This window comes from Coturnix japonica, chromosome 2 (assembly GCF_054131305.1).
Source record: "Coturnix japonica strain WE chromosome 2, WE-NBRP24, whole genome shotgun sequence".
In the NCBI taxonomy this organism is placed as follows: domain Eukaryota; kingdom Metazoa; phylum Chordata; class Aves; order Galliformes; family Phasianidae; genus Coturnix; species Coturnix japonica.
The window spans coordinates 115,690,988-115,708,024 of NC_140664.1; the positions used below are offsets into that span (position 1 = coordinate 115,690,988).

Here is a 17,037-nt window from a genome sequence, read left to right on the forward strand (position 1 = left end):
TAACTATTTTTACAAAGCACCTATACAGTAAAACATAAAAGGCACCTAATCTAGTTAACAATAAAGAGATCTTGAATCTAATTGTTAAGGACTTTTAACTAGTAAGTAATTACTTGATGCTCAGACAAAACATACTAATGGCAAATGGAAAAGAATACTATCTTTGCCATCCAAATGCTTAAACAGAAAAATTATATGGCTAGTATCAGTCTTAGCAATCAGATTTATTTCAAAAATGCAAATACCTCAAAACAGGTCTGTGCTGCCAATACTCTAGGCAATATACCAGCTAGTAGGAAGCTACATTTTAATATTATTATTATTTTACCAGAATTAACATTTCCATTCAATTATTTCCAAAGGCTTGGATGTTTATTGATCTCCTTATAGGAGAAGCTGTATCAGTAGACTGTGAATGCAACAGAACTAGTAAAACGTAACTTCCATTGTTTGTCAGTATGTGTAAAATTGTCAAATACTCATCCCACTCACATGTTCTCAAGATTCCAGCCTCTTACAGTACTAGAATGAACTTTTATATCTTCTTTGTTCATTTTGCTAGCTGGGCATGATAATGTTTACATGCTATCCCAAAGCATTTGACATTTCATAAATAAAAAGTAAATATTCTTATGTAATAGGTGTATTTTGCACCCAGCCATTACAACTAAACAGTAGCAGCGCTGTTTGAAAAATCATCAGCGCAGATGATTACATTGAAAAACACAAGACAACCAGTGAAACAATTGTGTACTACACATTAAAAAAGACTATGTTAGTTGTAAAGTTACCTTTGTTCTTAAAGCATTGCTGTCATGTTAGCAAAGGAAAAGCTCACTGATGTATGTTAAGGGGAATAAATTATTATTTCCTCAACATAGCCTTTAGACGTAAAGCAATTAATAGAACTCTGAAGCATTTTGTTAATGAAAATCTAGACAAACTATTTTCTCTTAGTAATTTTTTGAAACTGCAACTTAATAAAAAATGTATCTGTTCTATCAAGACTTCATTACTTGCCTATAAAGTACAGCTGGAAGCGTAGATGCCTTTTGTGTTCCTCCTTCCTTTTTACTTGGCTTTCTTTCCTTAGGAGCACGTAAAATTGCAGGTATGTTCAATTTCTATTGGATTTGAACAAATGCAGTACAATGAGTCTTGGGACTTTTAAAGAACTTCATTCCAATCTCAATGCATGAAGAACAGGACTCAAACTCAATGGGAAATGGCTTAGCCATCTATTTTACAAACAGAAGCAACTACGGCTGTTTATATTACAAAATCATATTGGGGTAAAGTAATATTATACTCATTTTTCAATTCAATAAGCACAATGAACTACTAACATTTAAAAATTCATTTCAAGCTTTAAGACAGAAGGATGGACAAATGCTTCTAGGTCTACAAAGTGGCAATAAGGAAAGCAAAACTCACAAAACTGACAGAATAATGCTAAGACAGTTTGCTTTTCATCCAGCATCCCTACTACATTGGTGCTCGATAGGTTAATTAGAAAAATTATCTTATTGGACCAAGCCTTCCACAAAGCAGACAAGATTCTCTTCGGATTTCTAGTAATCTGCAGTACGCTGGCTTCCCAGACAGCAGCCATCTATCAAAGTCATTTCTCAGCAGCCCCGTGGGTCTGCATCTGTTCAACCAACTGGAAAAAAAAGTCATGCAAGCTGTGCAAATGAATTCTACTTTTTCTTTTTTTTTTTTTGTTTTGTTAACATTTGCACCAGGAAATATATTTCTGAATACTTTTTTTCACAGCCATGTTAAGAAGGAGATAAAATATCCTTATGCAATAGATGCAATGTACTGTTTAAAGTATTTTTTCTTCAAGTAGGAACAATAGGCTGACAAAAAGAACAACCAATATTGTAAAGACTATAGCTCCATAAACAAAGGCTAAGTTCCATTTCCTGAACAGCACCACAAACCATGCAGTAGCAAAAGTCATCACAAAATTATGATCCACTTATATGTTTGCATTTTCACTACAATTTATTCAGTCTTATTTAAAATTGGAAGATGAAATCATTTCAACCTCTCTTTGAAAGCTAAAATTGCCCGCTGTCATTTAATACTTTTGATATCAAACATATAAACACTGTAAGAATCTACATTTCTCTCTTTTTAGCATATATAACAAAGTGAACTAAAAGATAACTATTGGCAACAGGAAGTAACCAAATCTTCTGCTCTCCTACATTTTATATTCATTTGACTAAACACTCTACACTATCCACCTTGAAAAACATCACATACATAATGCATCCTATAAAAGCCATCAAGTTCCTATACCATTTGAAGCCTGCAGTAAGTAACGACAACACTGAGACAAAAGTGGGAGGATTAACTTGTGCTTCATGTGCAGTTTCTCACAGATGATAAGTCAATCAGTTCTAACAAACGCAAGAATTTTGCAAACAAGATCACTATTACAACAACACAATTTAACTACAGATTTCCATTAGGTGGTTTGCAGAAGTCTGTACATTTCAATCAGGAAACATTATTCCCAGAGTGAAGCCTAGGTCTGATCAAATCAATTTATTTGGCCACAGAAGTGACAAAAAGAACCCCAAAAGCTCATTTTTTGAAAACTGTATCTGCCTATAAACTAAAAAAAACAAAATAAAACCAACCTGTCCAATGATTCTACCCAGCAGAGCCCAAATGCCTTGCCCCTCATTTCGTAGTTTTCCATTCATATTTTGTAGTTCTTCCAAAGATTCACAAAGCTGAGCAGTTAAAGGAAGAAACAAAAGGAAAGAAAAATCATTTAGGTACATTCAATAAAATTTAACTCTTACCCATTAAAGGTGCATTACTTTATTGGAACATTAAAAAAATGGACTGCATGTCAAAATAGCTGAGATCACTGCAATCATTTGGCAATTTAAAATGAAAATGCAGGCAGCCACCTGCTTTAAGACGACAATCTGAAGCATTTTAGCATAAAAAGAAGGTTTCATAGATACAATTAGTAAGTAAAGTTCAAAATACATCAGTGTCTCATATGTGTTGTCTCTACCACTTAAGCAGCAAAAAATATAAGTGACCAGCAAAATGAATAAAAGCTCTATATTACCATACTTTCACTCATTCTACTGGAGAAATAATCTAAATTAAAAGGATGCAAGGAGAAGAAAAGTTACCACACAGCATATACAACCTATTAATGTGGATAAAAGCATCCCTCTTTCACTCTCCCTTTGCCTTTGTCTTCAAACTCAGCAATTCATACAAGGCTGTTTCTCCATTTATGTATGTTCTCATGTAAAACACGAACCTAACAGTTTAATAGCAACACTATCCTTTGATACCAGTAATTATCAGCAGGATACTGAACTGAGCAAGAATTGTAACATCAACTAGTACAAAAGGAATCCTATGATACATTCAAAATATTTATATGTTACAGAAATAATTATTGAGTAAAACATGTAATTAAAACCTTTTTTTTTTTTTTAATGCACAATTGATATGTTAGAAATTTGGGGGTAAACGACTATAAACCTGTTGCCTCAAAGTCTCAAATGAAATGCATATGAAGAACAAAAACAAAAATAGCCTTAAGACTGCTCTGTCAGGAGAGGGCTCTGCCTGCAATTTGTTATGGGAACAATCTATGGGGACAACTAAAGAATCACTGCAAAGGCAACATTGACTCTGCTGGTATATTGAGGTGGGGGACCAATAACCACAGAAAAATTTAAAAAGAATATTTTAAAATAGTACTTTTCTTTAAAGACTGAATATTATCTATTTTTCTTTCTAAGTCATCTTGTTTGGAAAGAGAAATGCTATCAAAGTTAATAGTAGCAGCATTAAACAGAACAATGGCTTATTATTCTTTTTACTTCACCTTATTATACTCCACATGAAGCTTTTCTTGCTCGTTTTCTAATTTGTCCTTGATATTCCTCTGCTCAGCCATATTCTCCTGGATTTGAATCATGCGCATATTTCTCTCTATTTAAAAGAAAAATTCATTATTTTCTAGCCTTGGCTATATTTTCAAGTTCTACACACTGAAAAAAGTGAGGCAACAAAAAGCATAAAACCATTGTTTTGTTTTTTGGGTTTTTTTTAAAGCATACAATTATAGGTTTATTACACAGCCTCAGCAAAATGAACATCTTAACACTGACTTTTTGCTGCATACAATAACCTAGTACAGTTATTTAAAGGGTTATCTCTGATCAGCTAATCTTCTGCGCAGTCAATGTTAAAAACATGCCATTCCACATGTAAGGAAAACATAAAAGAGATACTAAAGGCACCTAAACTTCCAATCCCTTCTTAGAAAAGATACTACTGCCTGTTTGTATTTGAAAGATGTTTTTCTTTTCCCAAAATTGTTAAAAAAGAAAAGTCATCAACATTCTGTATATTGGGCAATAAGGTTTCTGACCAAAAATGAAAAAAAAAAAATAAAATATAATAATAATTCCTATTTGCCTATTAACAAAGAAATACGAGAAAAGAAAGTAGAAATACATCAAAACAATTATTTTTCTCTGAGAAGAATATGTACTTTCAATCCTTACCAAGGTAGTAATTGACAAAATCAGCAGTGAGGGCTGGTTGTTTATGCTTTCTTCTTCCATCAACACTGGAACTAGTATCTGAAGTATCAACTGGAAAAATGTCTGTACTAATTCCCATTAATTCAGCTTTGCGCATAAGCTTGCGAATGGCTGAAGCACTGCTAGTGAGTGGCCGTGGTAGCTTCTCCCTGGGAACCCAAGCCTGTGGCCTGGTGGTACGAGCCAGCTCTGCCTTGGCACGATACTGCTGTAGTCTGGCATTGATTCGAGCCTACAACAAAAACTTCCATGAATTAAGAACATAAGGGAACAATTCAAAATCAACATTTCTGAAAGAGACTGTGTCTTATTTTCAGTTTAAAAGCTGAAGAATCTAACAAATACTTTTTTAATTAAAACAATTTGATTCAAGAAATACACTAACAGACATGTGAAGTAAAATCAAAAAGCATACTTCAATAGCATTACCCTTCCAATAGGTTTCAGAGGATTTCACAGATTCCTTGATGAGGCTACTCTATTAACGTGAATTATTGCTGGCTTTCAGACAGTCCTTCCCAAAAATGATAATATGATGGAACCATGAAATTTCATTGGGAAAAATCTTTGCTGACCTACCAAAAATACATTAAGCATGGCCAACATGTCATGGAAGCTGATCTTTCCCCTCTACTCTGCTGTAGTGAAACCACATATGAAGACTTGTGTACATTTCTGGGATCCTCAGTTCAAGAAAGACAGTAAACTTCTAGAGAGCTCAACAGAGGATGAGAAGGATGATTAGGGGCATGGAGCATCTCCCTTCTGAGGAAAGGCTGAGAGACGTCCTGCTGTTCAGTCTGGATAAGTATCTTAAAATGATATGTATCTTATCAATACTTACAAATATCTACAGGATGGGTGCCAAGAGGATGGAGCCAGCCTCTTTTCAGCAGTGCCCAGGAACAGAACAAAAGGCAACGGGCACAAACTGGAACACAGGAAGTTCCATATGAACATAAGAAAGAACTTATGTACTTTTAGAGTGATGGAGCAATAGAACAAGTTGCCCAGAGAGACTGTGGACTCTCCATGTCTTAAAGCATTCAAAAACCACCCAGATGCATTCCTGTGCAACCTACTGTATGGAACCTGCCTTAGCAGGTTAGTTAGACTTGATAATCTCCAGAGGCCCCTTCCAAACTCTATGATTCTGAAGTTTATGTGAGCAGTAAAATTTGGTGAACAGTATTTTTGCCATATATGACATTCTTTTGTATGAACACCTTTTTCAATGCCCTCTCACTTCACAATGTTAAACTAGTTTATTTTAATCTGCCAAAATCTTAACCCAAAGGGAACTGAAATCAGCAGAAGCTCACAATACTTGTTGTTGATGACATCTGTATATTTGTGACCATCTGGGAGATCAGACCCAGATCAATCAAGTTGTTGCTGACAGTTGGAAAAAATTGTCTTGTGGGAACTCTATGCAGCAGTAAGTCTGGCAGAAAATGACATCAATATACAAGCCTTCTGAGGCAAAACTTCAGCTGACTATGACTTAGAAGTTGCTCATTTGCCAACATAAAGAAGCAGCTAACCCAATCTGACTACCCTACCGTATGGTACGAAATACTCCTGAGACAAAAGCAAAAAAGTTTGCATTTATAAATATACACCACGCATAAGGAACATCTTTGATTCCAAACAGCATTGCTGAAACTACTGTTAAAGATGCAGTTTAATACATTACCTTACTAGGTCACAAACATTAATGACCAAGAAACACAAGAAATATGCCTTGTGGAACAGTTTTAAGCCCAAGGGCTTTTATCTTGAACATAAAGCAGCAAGCAAGAGATCCACCTGCAATCATCACCTTGCTTTATTCTTCACCAGAATGAACAAGGATGGTTTATATCTTCCTTGTTCTTGATTCTTCTTTACTTGATGATGTACTCAGTTTGAACATCTTGAGGTCATTTAATGTCATACAACTGTATTCTCAGAGCCCAATTCCAGAAATAGCTGACGAATCAGACTGACTAGTTTAAATGAAATTCTCAACTGTAAGAATGGATTTAAGTAAATTCGAATTACATACTTTACTCAAGTAATGTACATTTCCTTTATTCATATAAAGGAAGTATTTCAACATATACTGTTTTCCAGTAATCAATAGTAGTGCCAGACGGTTATATAACTTAGATTCTTTCTAAAGATTTTTCTTATTCTGGGACACAGGACTTGCCAAACTGCTAGCTCAGCTACTCCTGTCAGGGTTAGAAAGCACCAAGCACCACCTTTTTCTCCTTTTGAAATGTGTCTCAAAAATACACTTTCACAGCAACACACATTTTATTTCTACAACTACATACTCATTTATCAATATCTGGAAACCTTACTTAAGCTTTAAAACTCCCATGGAAGTAAGTTTTCATTTTGTGTATATGTGCATGTGTATTCAAGTGCAAGATATGACTTTATATACACTTTGTGTCAACTCCCGGGTCGAACATTTCTGGTATGTATTAAGAAACCTCTGCAGTTCTAAAAATGCATAGGAGTCACTCAATTATCAAAGAATCACAGAATCATCAAGGCTGGAAAAGACCTACAGGATCCAGTCCACCCATCCACTGATCACCAATAGTTCTCATTTTTTTTTATTTCAGAAAAAATTCCATACTCATGGAGTCTTGATTTGAAGGAAAGAGCAGGAAGAAAGGAAAATGCAGAGAACTTACTAGCACTAGCAGCACCACATAACAAATGAAGAGTTCTAACCAAAGGTCTAAAAATAGAGCAAGTGCGAACCCTGTTGGACTCACACTGATTTTTCACAACCAATACTTACCACAATGATGTAAATACTATCCAGCATAATGATGCCTCCACTACAGAGTCAATACTTCACATATTGAGACCAGAGAGTACTACACAGTTATGTAACATGCTTTCAATCATGTCCCACCAAGGCTCAATGCCTCACAGGAATATTTTATTCAAAATTCTTCTGTGACACTGTTTGCTCATTCATTCTCAAATGCATGGGTTATTTCATATTTAAATTTTCTTTGCCTATTTAAATATCCTTGAAGAACTAGAAGTATATATATACATATATATATATTTATTTATTTATTTTTTAATAAATATTTTTATAATATAAAAATTTATTTTCTGGTTATTATACTGAAGTTCTACTTTCAGAAAATGTTTTGTTTTTTTTTTTTCCTCTCCATTATTTCACTCTTCCATTTTATACAAAGCATCTGCCAAGGCTAACAATAAATTAGGCACAATTCCTTCCAATGACAAGCTGCTTTTCTATATAGCTACTATTTGTCCATAGAATTCAGTACAGCCTCAGTAGTGAAAGTTAAGTAGGCGACAAATTTCTCAAATCAAATAAACAATTAACTACACATATTTAAACACATTGAAGTACACAGATTCCCTTGGAAGTACTGAAATTTTTATGTCAACATATATCAGCTGAGCTTATGGAGTAACAGTAGACAGGGATACAGATGAAAGAGATGCCTTTCAGGTATCTCCTACTCAGTAGTACAGATGAAATACTTATTACATACAAAAACAAAACAAAACACCTGCATGTAAAATTCAAGGAAGCCCTAAAATAAGTGAAAAATGTGATCTAGCAAGGAAAATTTCTAGGCTTGCTAACTCTTCAGCTTATTTCAAAATATTATGACAGAAAAAAAAAAAAAGAAAAAAAAAGTAGATTGTCACAGAATAATGATACAGAAATATATCTTTTTCTTGTCTAGCTCTAGAAAAAAGCATTAAAAAAAAATCTATGAATCACAATGAAAATGTAATTACCATCTTTGGGCAAACAAATAAGATTTTTCAATTCAGTTAAAGATAGATTCCTAGCTGACAATAAGTTGATTGAGAAGAGTTCTCAGAAGCCCAAACCTGCATATAATTCACTGATATGTGAACTATGTGCCATCAATACATTTCACATTTAATTCCCTACAACAATAGCAATTACCCATCCTCTTCCTTTCTTCCTTGTTTAGCATGGATGATTAATGCAGATACATTTGTGTAAGAAATATAATACCTGAGCTTCTGGCGAGAGCTGTTTTTCTCTCTCCTGCAAGGACATTTTACAATAAGACTGTAATGCCAAGTAGTTTTTCCGTTTCCATTTTCGGTCTAACCTGTCCGCATGCTGTTTACAATAAGCAAAAAAAGGGTCAGCTATATCCTGTTTCAGAGAAAACAAAGAAGAAGAAACAAAAGTTAAGACACATGATGTCAAAAAGGCTCTAAAAAGCACAGATATTACGCCAGCAGATCACACGTTCAAATAGACTTGTTTTTGTTCTTTTGTTTTTTAAAGTATGTACGTTTCTAAATCAATTTTGTCATGTTGATACAATTTACAACGTAAGGGGACTTTCCATCTTTTTCACTGCATGATCCCGACATTTTTAAATGCATTAAGTTAAGCAGTTACCTCAGTGCTGCTTCATATCTGCACTATTTTCTCATCCCAGAAAAAAAAACAAAAACACATTCAAATGTATTTCACATATAGCATTTATAGCAAACTTGTCACTGCTTCACTGTGTCATCTTTTGCATAAAATCCTGCAAGGGACTGACAACTGGATAATATGAACATCAATATATTTAATTTCCTCAAACGGTCTTTCAGTGACTTTTGTCTGATTAGCAATCAAACAAATATTTTTTGTTCCTATTTCTACTTCTTAGTTCCATCAGATTTGTGCATTATCATGGCTCAGAGTTTATAGCAACATTTAGCATATGCAAACACTGCAAGTAGTTTACAAATATCTAAGCCAAGAGGAGATTCACTCCGAGAAGTACATTTCATTGCCAGCATACTTTCAAAACTGGAGAAACATAATAAATACACAGATTAAGAAAAACTTGAAGCAGTCTTCCTACATTAAATAATAAAAATCTTATAAAATAATTAGTCTATCAAACTTTCCTTCACTTCACCTACAATGTGCACAATAATAAAGTCTGTACAGGTTTTCCTTACAAATATTTATTTTGATTTAGATTCTAAGAGGGAGTAACAACTTACTCTAAAAAAATTAGCAGCTCCCTCAAATGAGATTTTTTTTTTTGAGGTCTTGATTAAAAATATTTCAGTTACAGAAAATGTGTAAAAAAGAATTTACAATGAAAAGACAAGAAAATACATATGCCTAGACAAAATTCACATAGTTTTTGAAGAATCAGAGTTTCATATATTTTTTTAGGGAAAGGAACACTGAGGTATCTGCAGTCTTCCTATTTACCAACCTCACAGATGGGCACAATTTTGTGATCCCTTTAAATGTCACCATTAGGTGGTCTGTTCTTTCATACACAAAATCCTTATTGTCAATAGTGCAGGTACTGCTTATAAGTGCCCCACATTTCATACTTTTTAAGACAATAAGAAGTTAAATTAAAAAAATGTGAATATGACAGGCTCAATCAAAATGATAAAAACCAGAGTGAAGTCTGGCAATCAGGATTGCCTTAATTATATTAAAAAGTGGACGACTGGTTAAGAGCATGGATTAAAAATTTATCAGTAAGTTATAAATGTTTGCAATGGATTTCAGTTCCTCAGAGTAATGTTTGTACAAGGAAAGACATACACTGGAAGAAATGCTCAGAAAACAGCAATGCAGTTAAATTTCCTGACACTTCATACAGTCATACAGTCTGTGATACTGTGAAGTGTCAATCCAGGTAAAGTTCAATAAATAGATTTAGAATTCGTTTCTCATTTATCTACAGAATATTAAGCTAATTTTTGTATAACATCCTCTATTCCTTTTTCCATGCCATTTCAAAAGATGCTCAGAGTTGGAGAATTTCACAAAGAGCCCTCTCTGGACAGTCCTTTTCCTTGGTCTACCACTTTACTCTGAAATAGTGAATAAAAAGGGCAGTATTACAGGTCTTCCTCACAGGCTTTTCATGCAACACTTTGATTGTATCTTTTCCATAGGTACATCAGAACTACCTCTTCTGCTGCTGCTTCTGAAAGGAGACCTTCCTTCTGAGCACAGGTCACATGGAAATAAGCTCTGCACATCCCAGCATCGCAACTGATGCATACTCCAGTTCTGGCAAAACGAGGATCTTCACAAAAACTACATTCCTGAATAAGGGTAGAAAATTTAAGTATTGCAGGTGCATTTTGCTTAATATTTCTTAATTCACTTCTTATATAGAAATACCAAACAGGTTATGAGTTTACTCCAGTGCCACACAGGAACCAAGTGGATTGCTAAAATATGACAATATTAAAAGCTTCACCAATACCAAACCCCAACAACTGACATCATTTTCAACAAGCAATGGAAAAATGACTAAACAATCTGAAGAACATATGAGATGAATTTATATCCTCTGGATGACTGAAAGCCATAGATAACTATATAACTTTATTTTGATAAGCTTTGAATGAGGAGCCAGTGCATGACAATGGAAGAAAAAAAAAAAACAAAAAACATCAAAAACACAGAAATGTAAATATCAATAAATAAGTTTACAATTCACATAAACACAGTATTAAGGCTTTGGTTACATGCATTCCAAAAGTAGCTGTTTTGAACACAGAAAATGGTTATCCATAAAAATATAAACTTATTTCTTAGCCAGATTAGTTCCTTGGTCTTATTCACCTCAAATTCATATCGAACAGCTGTTCAAGCAAACTAAAGCAATGAATGCCAAAGCAGGAATAAGCAAATGGAAGCAGCGCTAGTATCCAGTGAGTAAAGATGACCAAAGATTACACATGCATTTCTTCATCTCAGACACGTTGAGTATGAATCAAAGCTGTGTATCACCTACAGAAATTATCTCCATGCAGACAGTTAAAAAATAACAGAGAGGAACTGCAAATGCAATTCAGTCACTGAAGAATCTCAAGACACTGCACATACTTCCTAAAAAGGCACTATTTATCTGTGCAACAATAGCTCATAACAGAAAAGAAAGCAATAGAATCATAGATTATTATTTTAAACTGATACTCCAGGGGGAAATTTAGCTAAGTAAGCTGTAACTTCCACACTTGATATAGCAAACAGGGAGAGTTTACAGCTCTGTGAGAGTAATGAATCCTCATGCACACAGTTCACTTGTCTTACTCACAGTAAGCCTTCCTCTTATAATGTCAATAGAAAGAAAATGTATGATTCGTTGCAACAATAAGGCTGCAAGACTTTGCAAGAAAAAAAATAATAATAATAAAGGTGACAAACAAGCTACCAAACATTTCTAAGCAATGTTAAATACCCCAGTGGACTCATGTTGTCTGTGCTAATACAAAGAAGTACAACACAGGCAGGATAACCAAAGTGTTTTAATTTATCTTTTAAAGTTTCTATATTTTTAAAAAGTTATTACATATTCTAACTTAGTATTCAGCTTGACAACCTGACACCCTAGGAAAATTACAATGCATAAATTAAGCATTAGAGAAGCAGTAGCACAGTTATTTTCCCTTACATTAGCCCAGCAGATAAAGATTCTCCACAATGTCTCCAGGGCTATAGCAAATTATATAAGCAAATTAGTTTGTCCTTCGCAGTGATTTTCTGTATGTTTTGTGCATGACCACCTTTGACCAGGACTGAGAATATTTACATGTAAATAAGTATTTACGTATAAAAAAAGTAAATACTGGAGACATTTTTCTGATCAGGTTTAGAGTCCCATACTCTTTTGTTGTTTTGGTGCTGGTAGTGGAATGAGGTTAATATTGCTTTCCAGTAACCCTATGTATTCTAGTTTATGATTACAAAGAACCTAAGTAGTTCTCACTGAATATACATCTGTATACTTCTTAATCCTCAAATCCTCCAACTCAATTTCCTTTCCTTCATTTCACATCCCATAAATCCCCTTCTCTCTCCATCCACATTTTGGCAATCTGCCACTAACTGATTTTAAAAGAAGGTAACTGACACCTGTATAAAAAAATAAGGGAAGTGGAGAGACAGCGACAGAAATTACACAGAATAGCATTGAGGAAAAAGAACAGGTATTAGGAAAAAAAAAAAAAAAAAAAAGGAGGAAGAGCAAAGTTACAACAAACATGAACTTTATCACATTTTCCTTCCTAAATTTCACTGCAATAAACACAAAATGAGATTGGAAAGACACATTATTTTTAAGTAAAAATGTGAAATAAAGCTACTGGTAGGCAGCATATATCTTCTAAACTTACCTTGGCACCATACTTTGAATAATTCATTTCTGTAAGCGTTACTGGCCGCAATTTGTCAATATCTCCAAATGCCACTCCTGGAACATAGAGGGCACAAACAATATGGACCCACCTAAAACAGCAAATAAATTTAGATTACTATTATCAATACTTTGTTCTCACATTACGCTCATCATTTGCAGATATTTAAGTACCATGTAAATTAAACAGATGCTAGAAAAAGAATATCTAAATAAAAATACATCATAAGCAGGAGGGGAATTTAAAACCTAACAATGAATAGCAGCAGTTTTTTGGTACAACTCTGATTGCTTGTCTGGATCAACAGCAAAGTTACCATCACATTCTGTTCTGATGGTTCTTAAGTAGTATTTCACATCACTGTTTATGCTGCAGGAGAAATATATTAAGATTTTGACATTACCTACAAAGCGGAGACAGACTAATGGGGAGAGATGGTGGAGGTGAAGTTTGAGGTACAAACTTATACAGGTAGCAACAGGTTAAAAGAAAAATCCCTGTAACAGTAAAAACTACCTACAAGTTATTAATCCACTTCATTCTAAGGAGCTGGTTAGTAAATCTAATCAAAGCCCTAGTGCCAATCCATTTACTATGTTGTATTCCACAAGACTCTTTTCATGTGCATATTTGAAAGCCGTTTTTATACTATTGTTAATCACATGGGTTTGAGATGCTAGACGATAAAATCACTGCGCAACATTAAAAAAAACAAAAAACAGAAAAATATATAAACGGAATATAAATTTAGATGCAGTAGCTGCATTACTTTGTCTTCATGGATTTCGCTAGAGCCATCTGCACCCACAGTAAAACACTGCAACTAGTGGAAGACTCAATAAAAGCTAAAGATGAATTACAACCTTGTCTTTGAATAATATGATCCAAAGCTGACAGTAGACTAGCTGTAAAAGAACAAGCTGAGATACTAAACTTACTGCTGTATAGACGGAGGAAAGATCATGATGCCACCTTCTGTGGCAACAACTTGAGGCAATTTCCTCTAGTCCTACCTATTTACATGGGAGAAGAGGCTGAACCCCACTCTGCCACAACCTCCTTTCAGGTAGTTGTAAAAAGCAGTAAGTTCTTAATGGAGTCTTTTCTTCAGATTAAACATTCTCAGTTCTCTCAGCTACTCCCCGTAAGACTTATACTCCAAACCCTTCACAGCTTTTTTGCCCTTTTCTGGACTCACTCCAGCACCCCCAGGTCCACCTCTTCCACACAGTCTTTCAACCACTCTCCCCCAAGCCTGTAGCACTGCCTGGGGTTGTTGTGGTTAAGGTACAGAAGCCAGCACTTAGTCTTGTTGAAGCTCACCCCACTGACCTCAGCCCAACAATCCAGCATGCCTTTGTAATCCTAGGCAGATCAACACTCCCAACTTGGTGTTATCTGCAAACTCATACCCCTTGTCCAAGTCATCAATAAAGATATTAAACAGGACAAGCCCCAGTACCAGCCCCCAGAAAACACCACTTATGACCAATCTCCAGTCAGACTTTATCCCATACATCACCATTTCTGGGCTCAGTCCTCCAGCCAGTTCTTTATCCAGCAGAGCGTACCCATCCAAGACAAAGGCTGTCAGCTTCTCCACTATACTGTGAGAGACAGCATCAAAGGCTTTACTGAAGTCTAGGTAGAGACTACATCTATGGTCATTCCCTCATCCACCAGGGGAGTCACTCAATTGTAAAATGCAAATAGGTTAGTTGAGCAGGACCTGCCTTTCATGAACCCGTGCTGGACTTGACCTCTTCCACTGTCCTGCACATGCCAAGCGATGTCACTAAAGACAGTCTGTTCCATCACCATCCCTGGCACTGACATCAGGTTGACAGACCTGTAGTTCTCTAGACCCTCCTTATGACACTTCCTGTACAAGGGAGTAACAATGGCAAGCCTCTAATACTATGGACCTCTCCAGTTGACCAGAACCACTGATAAATGGTGAAAAGTGTCTTATAAGTCACCTCTGTCAGCTCCTTCAACACCCTTGAGTGGATCCCATCTGGAAAGGAATGGAGCACCTGGCACCACCTGGCAGTCAAAAGGACCAGCCACAGCCTTGTGTACATCAGGCCCAGATCTGCCAGCCAGTAAAGAGAAGGGATTGTACCAGTCTGCCCTGAGCAGCCACAGCTTGAGTACTGCGTCCACGTTTGGGTGCCACAAGGACAGAAATTATAGAGTATCCAAACAAGAGGTACAAAGATGGTGAAGGGTCTACAGAGGAAGACCCATGAAGAGCAGCTGAGGTGACTCAGTTTGTTCATCCTAGAGAAGACTGAGGGGGAAAACTCACAGCACCCTGCAACTTCCACACAAGGAGAGCAGAGGTACAGGTACTGGTCTCTTCTCTTTAAAGACAGGACCCAAAAAAATAGCATGGAGCTGCATCAGGGAAGCATGAGCTTGGGTATTAGGACGGCAGGGCCCTGGAAACAGGATGCCCGGAGCAGTGGTCATGGCCCCAAGCCTACTGCAGTTCAAGAAGTATAGACTACGATGCTCACTCTGCCTTTACTTATCCAGAACTGGATATAGCTTGGCCTAAACCACTACAGTAATTTGATATACTTCACAAAAAGGGTGCACACACATGATTTTGTATTTAAATAAATATTACTAAAAGAAATATCGTCATGAATACACAACTTATTCTCTTCACAAAGAAATCAAGATGCTACTATTTAATTTTGCCCCTCGAAAAATGCCACATGCAGAATAAGTTCTGTAACCCCGAAATACAGAGATTGCTCAGATGTTAATAAATGTCTTGTATATTCTGTGAGGCTTCTTTTCTACATACTTTCGTTGATTTAAGATTCTTTTAATTAATTTGTATAAAAGGAAGTCACACATACTCACAATTATTATTCTTAAAAAAACAAACAAGGCTCTGGTTGAAGATTTTCACATTAAGTTTAGGATACTGGTTGCCTTAAAACTTACCCTCCAAAGTTCAATATAAAGATACACATCTTCTACAAGCATCTGCTTCTCAATTTAATTTGCACAGTTTTTTCATGCTCCAGTGGTGTACACAGTAGGAGTTTATCTATGGTAAACCCAACAGCTGGCTGCTTACTTCATATTGACCTTCTTGAAATGTTTTAGTACATGTCACCCAAGTATTACAGTACTACAGATGTAAACTGCCATTTTAGTGTGACTGGCACACAAGTGCCTCATTTCTTTAGGCACCTTTGTGTGAACTCAGACCTGAACCTTTACTAAAAAACATAAAGAAATCAGTCAAGTTCCCAGCTGAAGTGATTTCAGCTGCTTTTAATACCAGTTCTAAATATTTTCCTGCTCATTTGTTTAGCTGCACATGTTTTAGAAGACTGTAATTAAGACAAATTGGGTAATCAAAGAAGAATAATCTTCCTTGTTACTTCACCATCCATTTTGCTTGGAGCAATGATGACAGATGTTGATTAGGGAAGAAAAACTCTACACCATAACAAGGACAGAATTCATATTCTTGGTTAATAGCATTCTGAGAAATAAAATTTCATAAATTCACATTTATGCTCATGAAACTGAGAAGTTAATGTGAAAAGGCTTCTGTTGAGAAATTAAGCACCTAATTATTCTAATGATTCATGTAGGAAGAAAAAATTATTCTAACTTGATTATGAAGGGAAACTGAATAGGTTTGGTTGCACTTTACTGCAATTTCCATCCACTGATGCATATAAAGAAACACAGCAATGGACACAGCATACATCCATAGCGTGCACTGTCTCATTCCCTAAAGATTTCAGATTTATTAATAAGCAATAGAAGAAAGAGAACAGTATTATGTACATTGGCTAGTGCTGTTTTTTTCTAGTACATGAACCTACCCACATGGGAGACTAAACCTCTACTTAATCATGAGAACTGTATCATGTAATCCAAATGCACAATAATACAATAGGAGGGATAACAAACTGACATGTTACTGTCCACAGTCAACCAAGTAGGCATGTGCTTTTGAACAAAGCATCAGAATAACAGATAAAACACTTCTACATCAATCAAAAACATGCTGCCATTTTATAAGAAATTTCAAGCAATGTAGTGTAATTTATATTACAATCATATGAGAAATTACATAGATAGCACTTAACCTACATTAAATAATGCAGAAGACTGAAACATATGCTGCCAAGTGACATTAATTCTAGTACTACCTAATTGTCAGACAGTTGATTTCAGTCTCTAG

General features: G+C 35.4%; 1 protein-coding gene across 1 annotated transcript in view; it reads right to left on the bottom strand.

Moving 5' to 3' along the window:
• The window catches only part of PHF14 (PHD finger protein 14), a gene marked incomplete at its 5' end in the record, with an annotated part of 150,505 nt that overhangs the window by 108,631 nt on the left and 24,837 nt on the right, over positions 1-17,037 (bottom strand). The window contains 7 exon segments of the mRNA XM_015853571.3: positions 1,021-1,124; positions 2,655-2,750; positions 3,878-3,984; positions 4,563-4,833; positions 8,641-8,787; positions 10,578-10,715; positions 12,795-12,906. Of these exon segments, the coding sequence (XP_015709057.2) occupies positions 1,021-1,124; positions 2,655-2,750; positions 3,878-3,984; positions 4,563-4,833; positions 8,641-8,787; positions 10,578-10,715; positions 12,795-12,906 (975 nt within the window).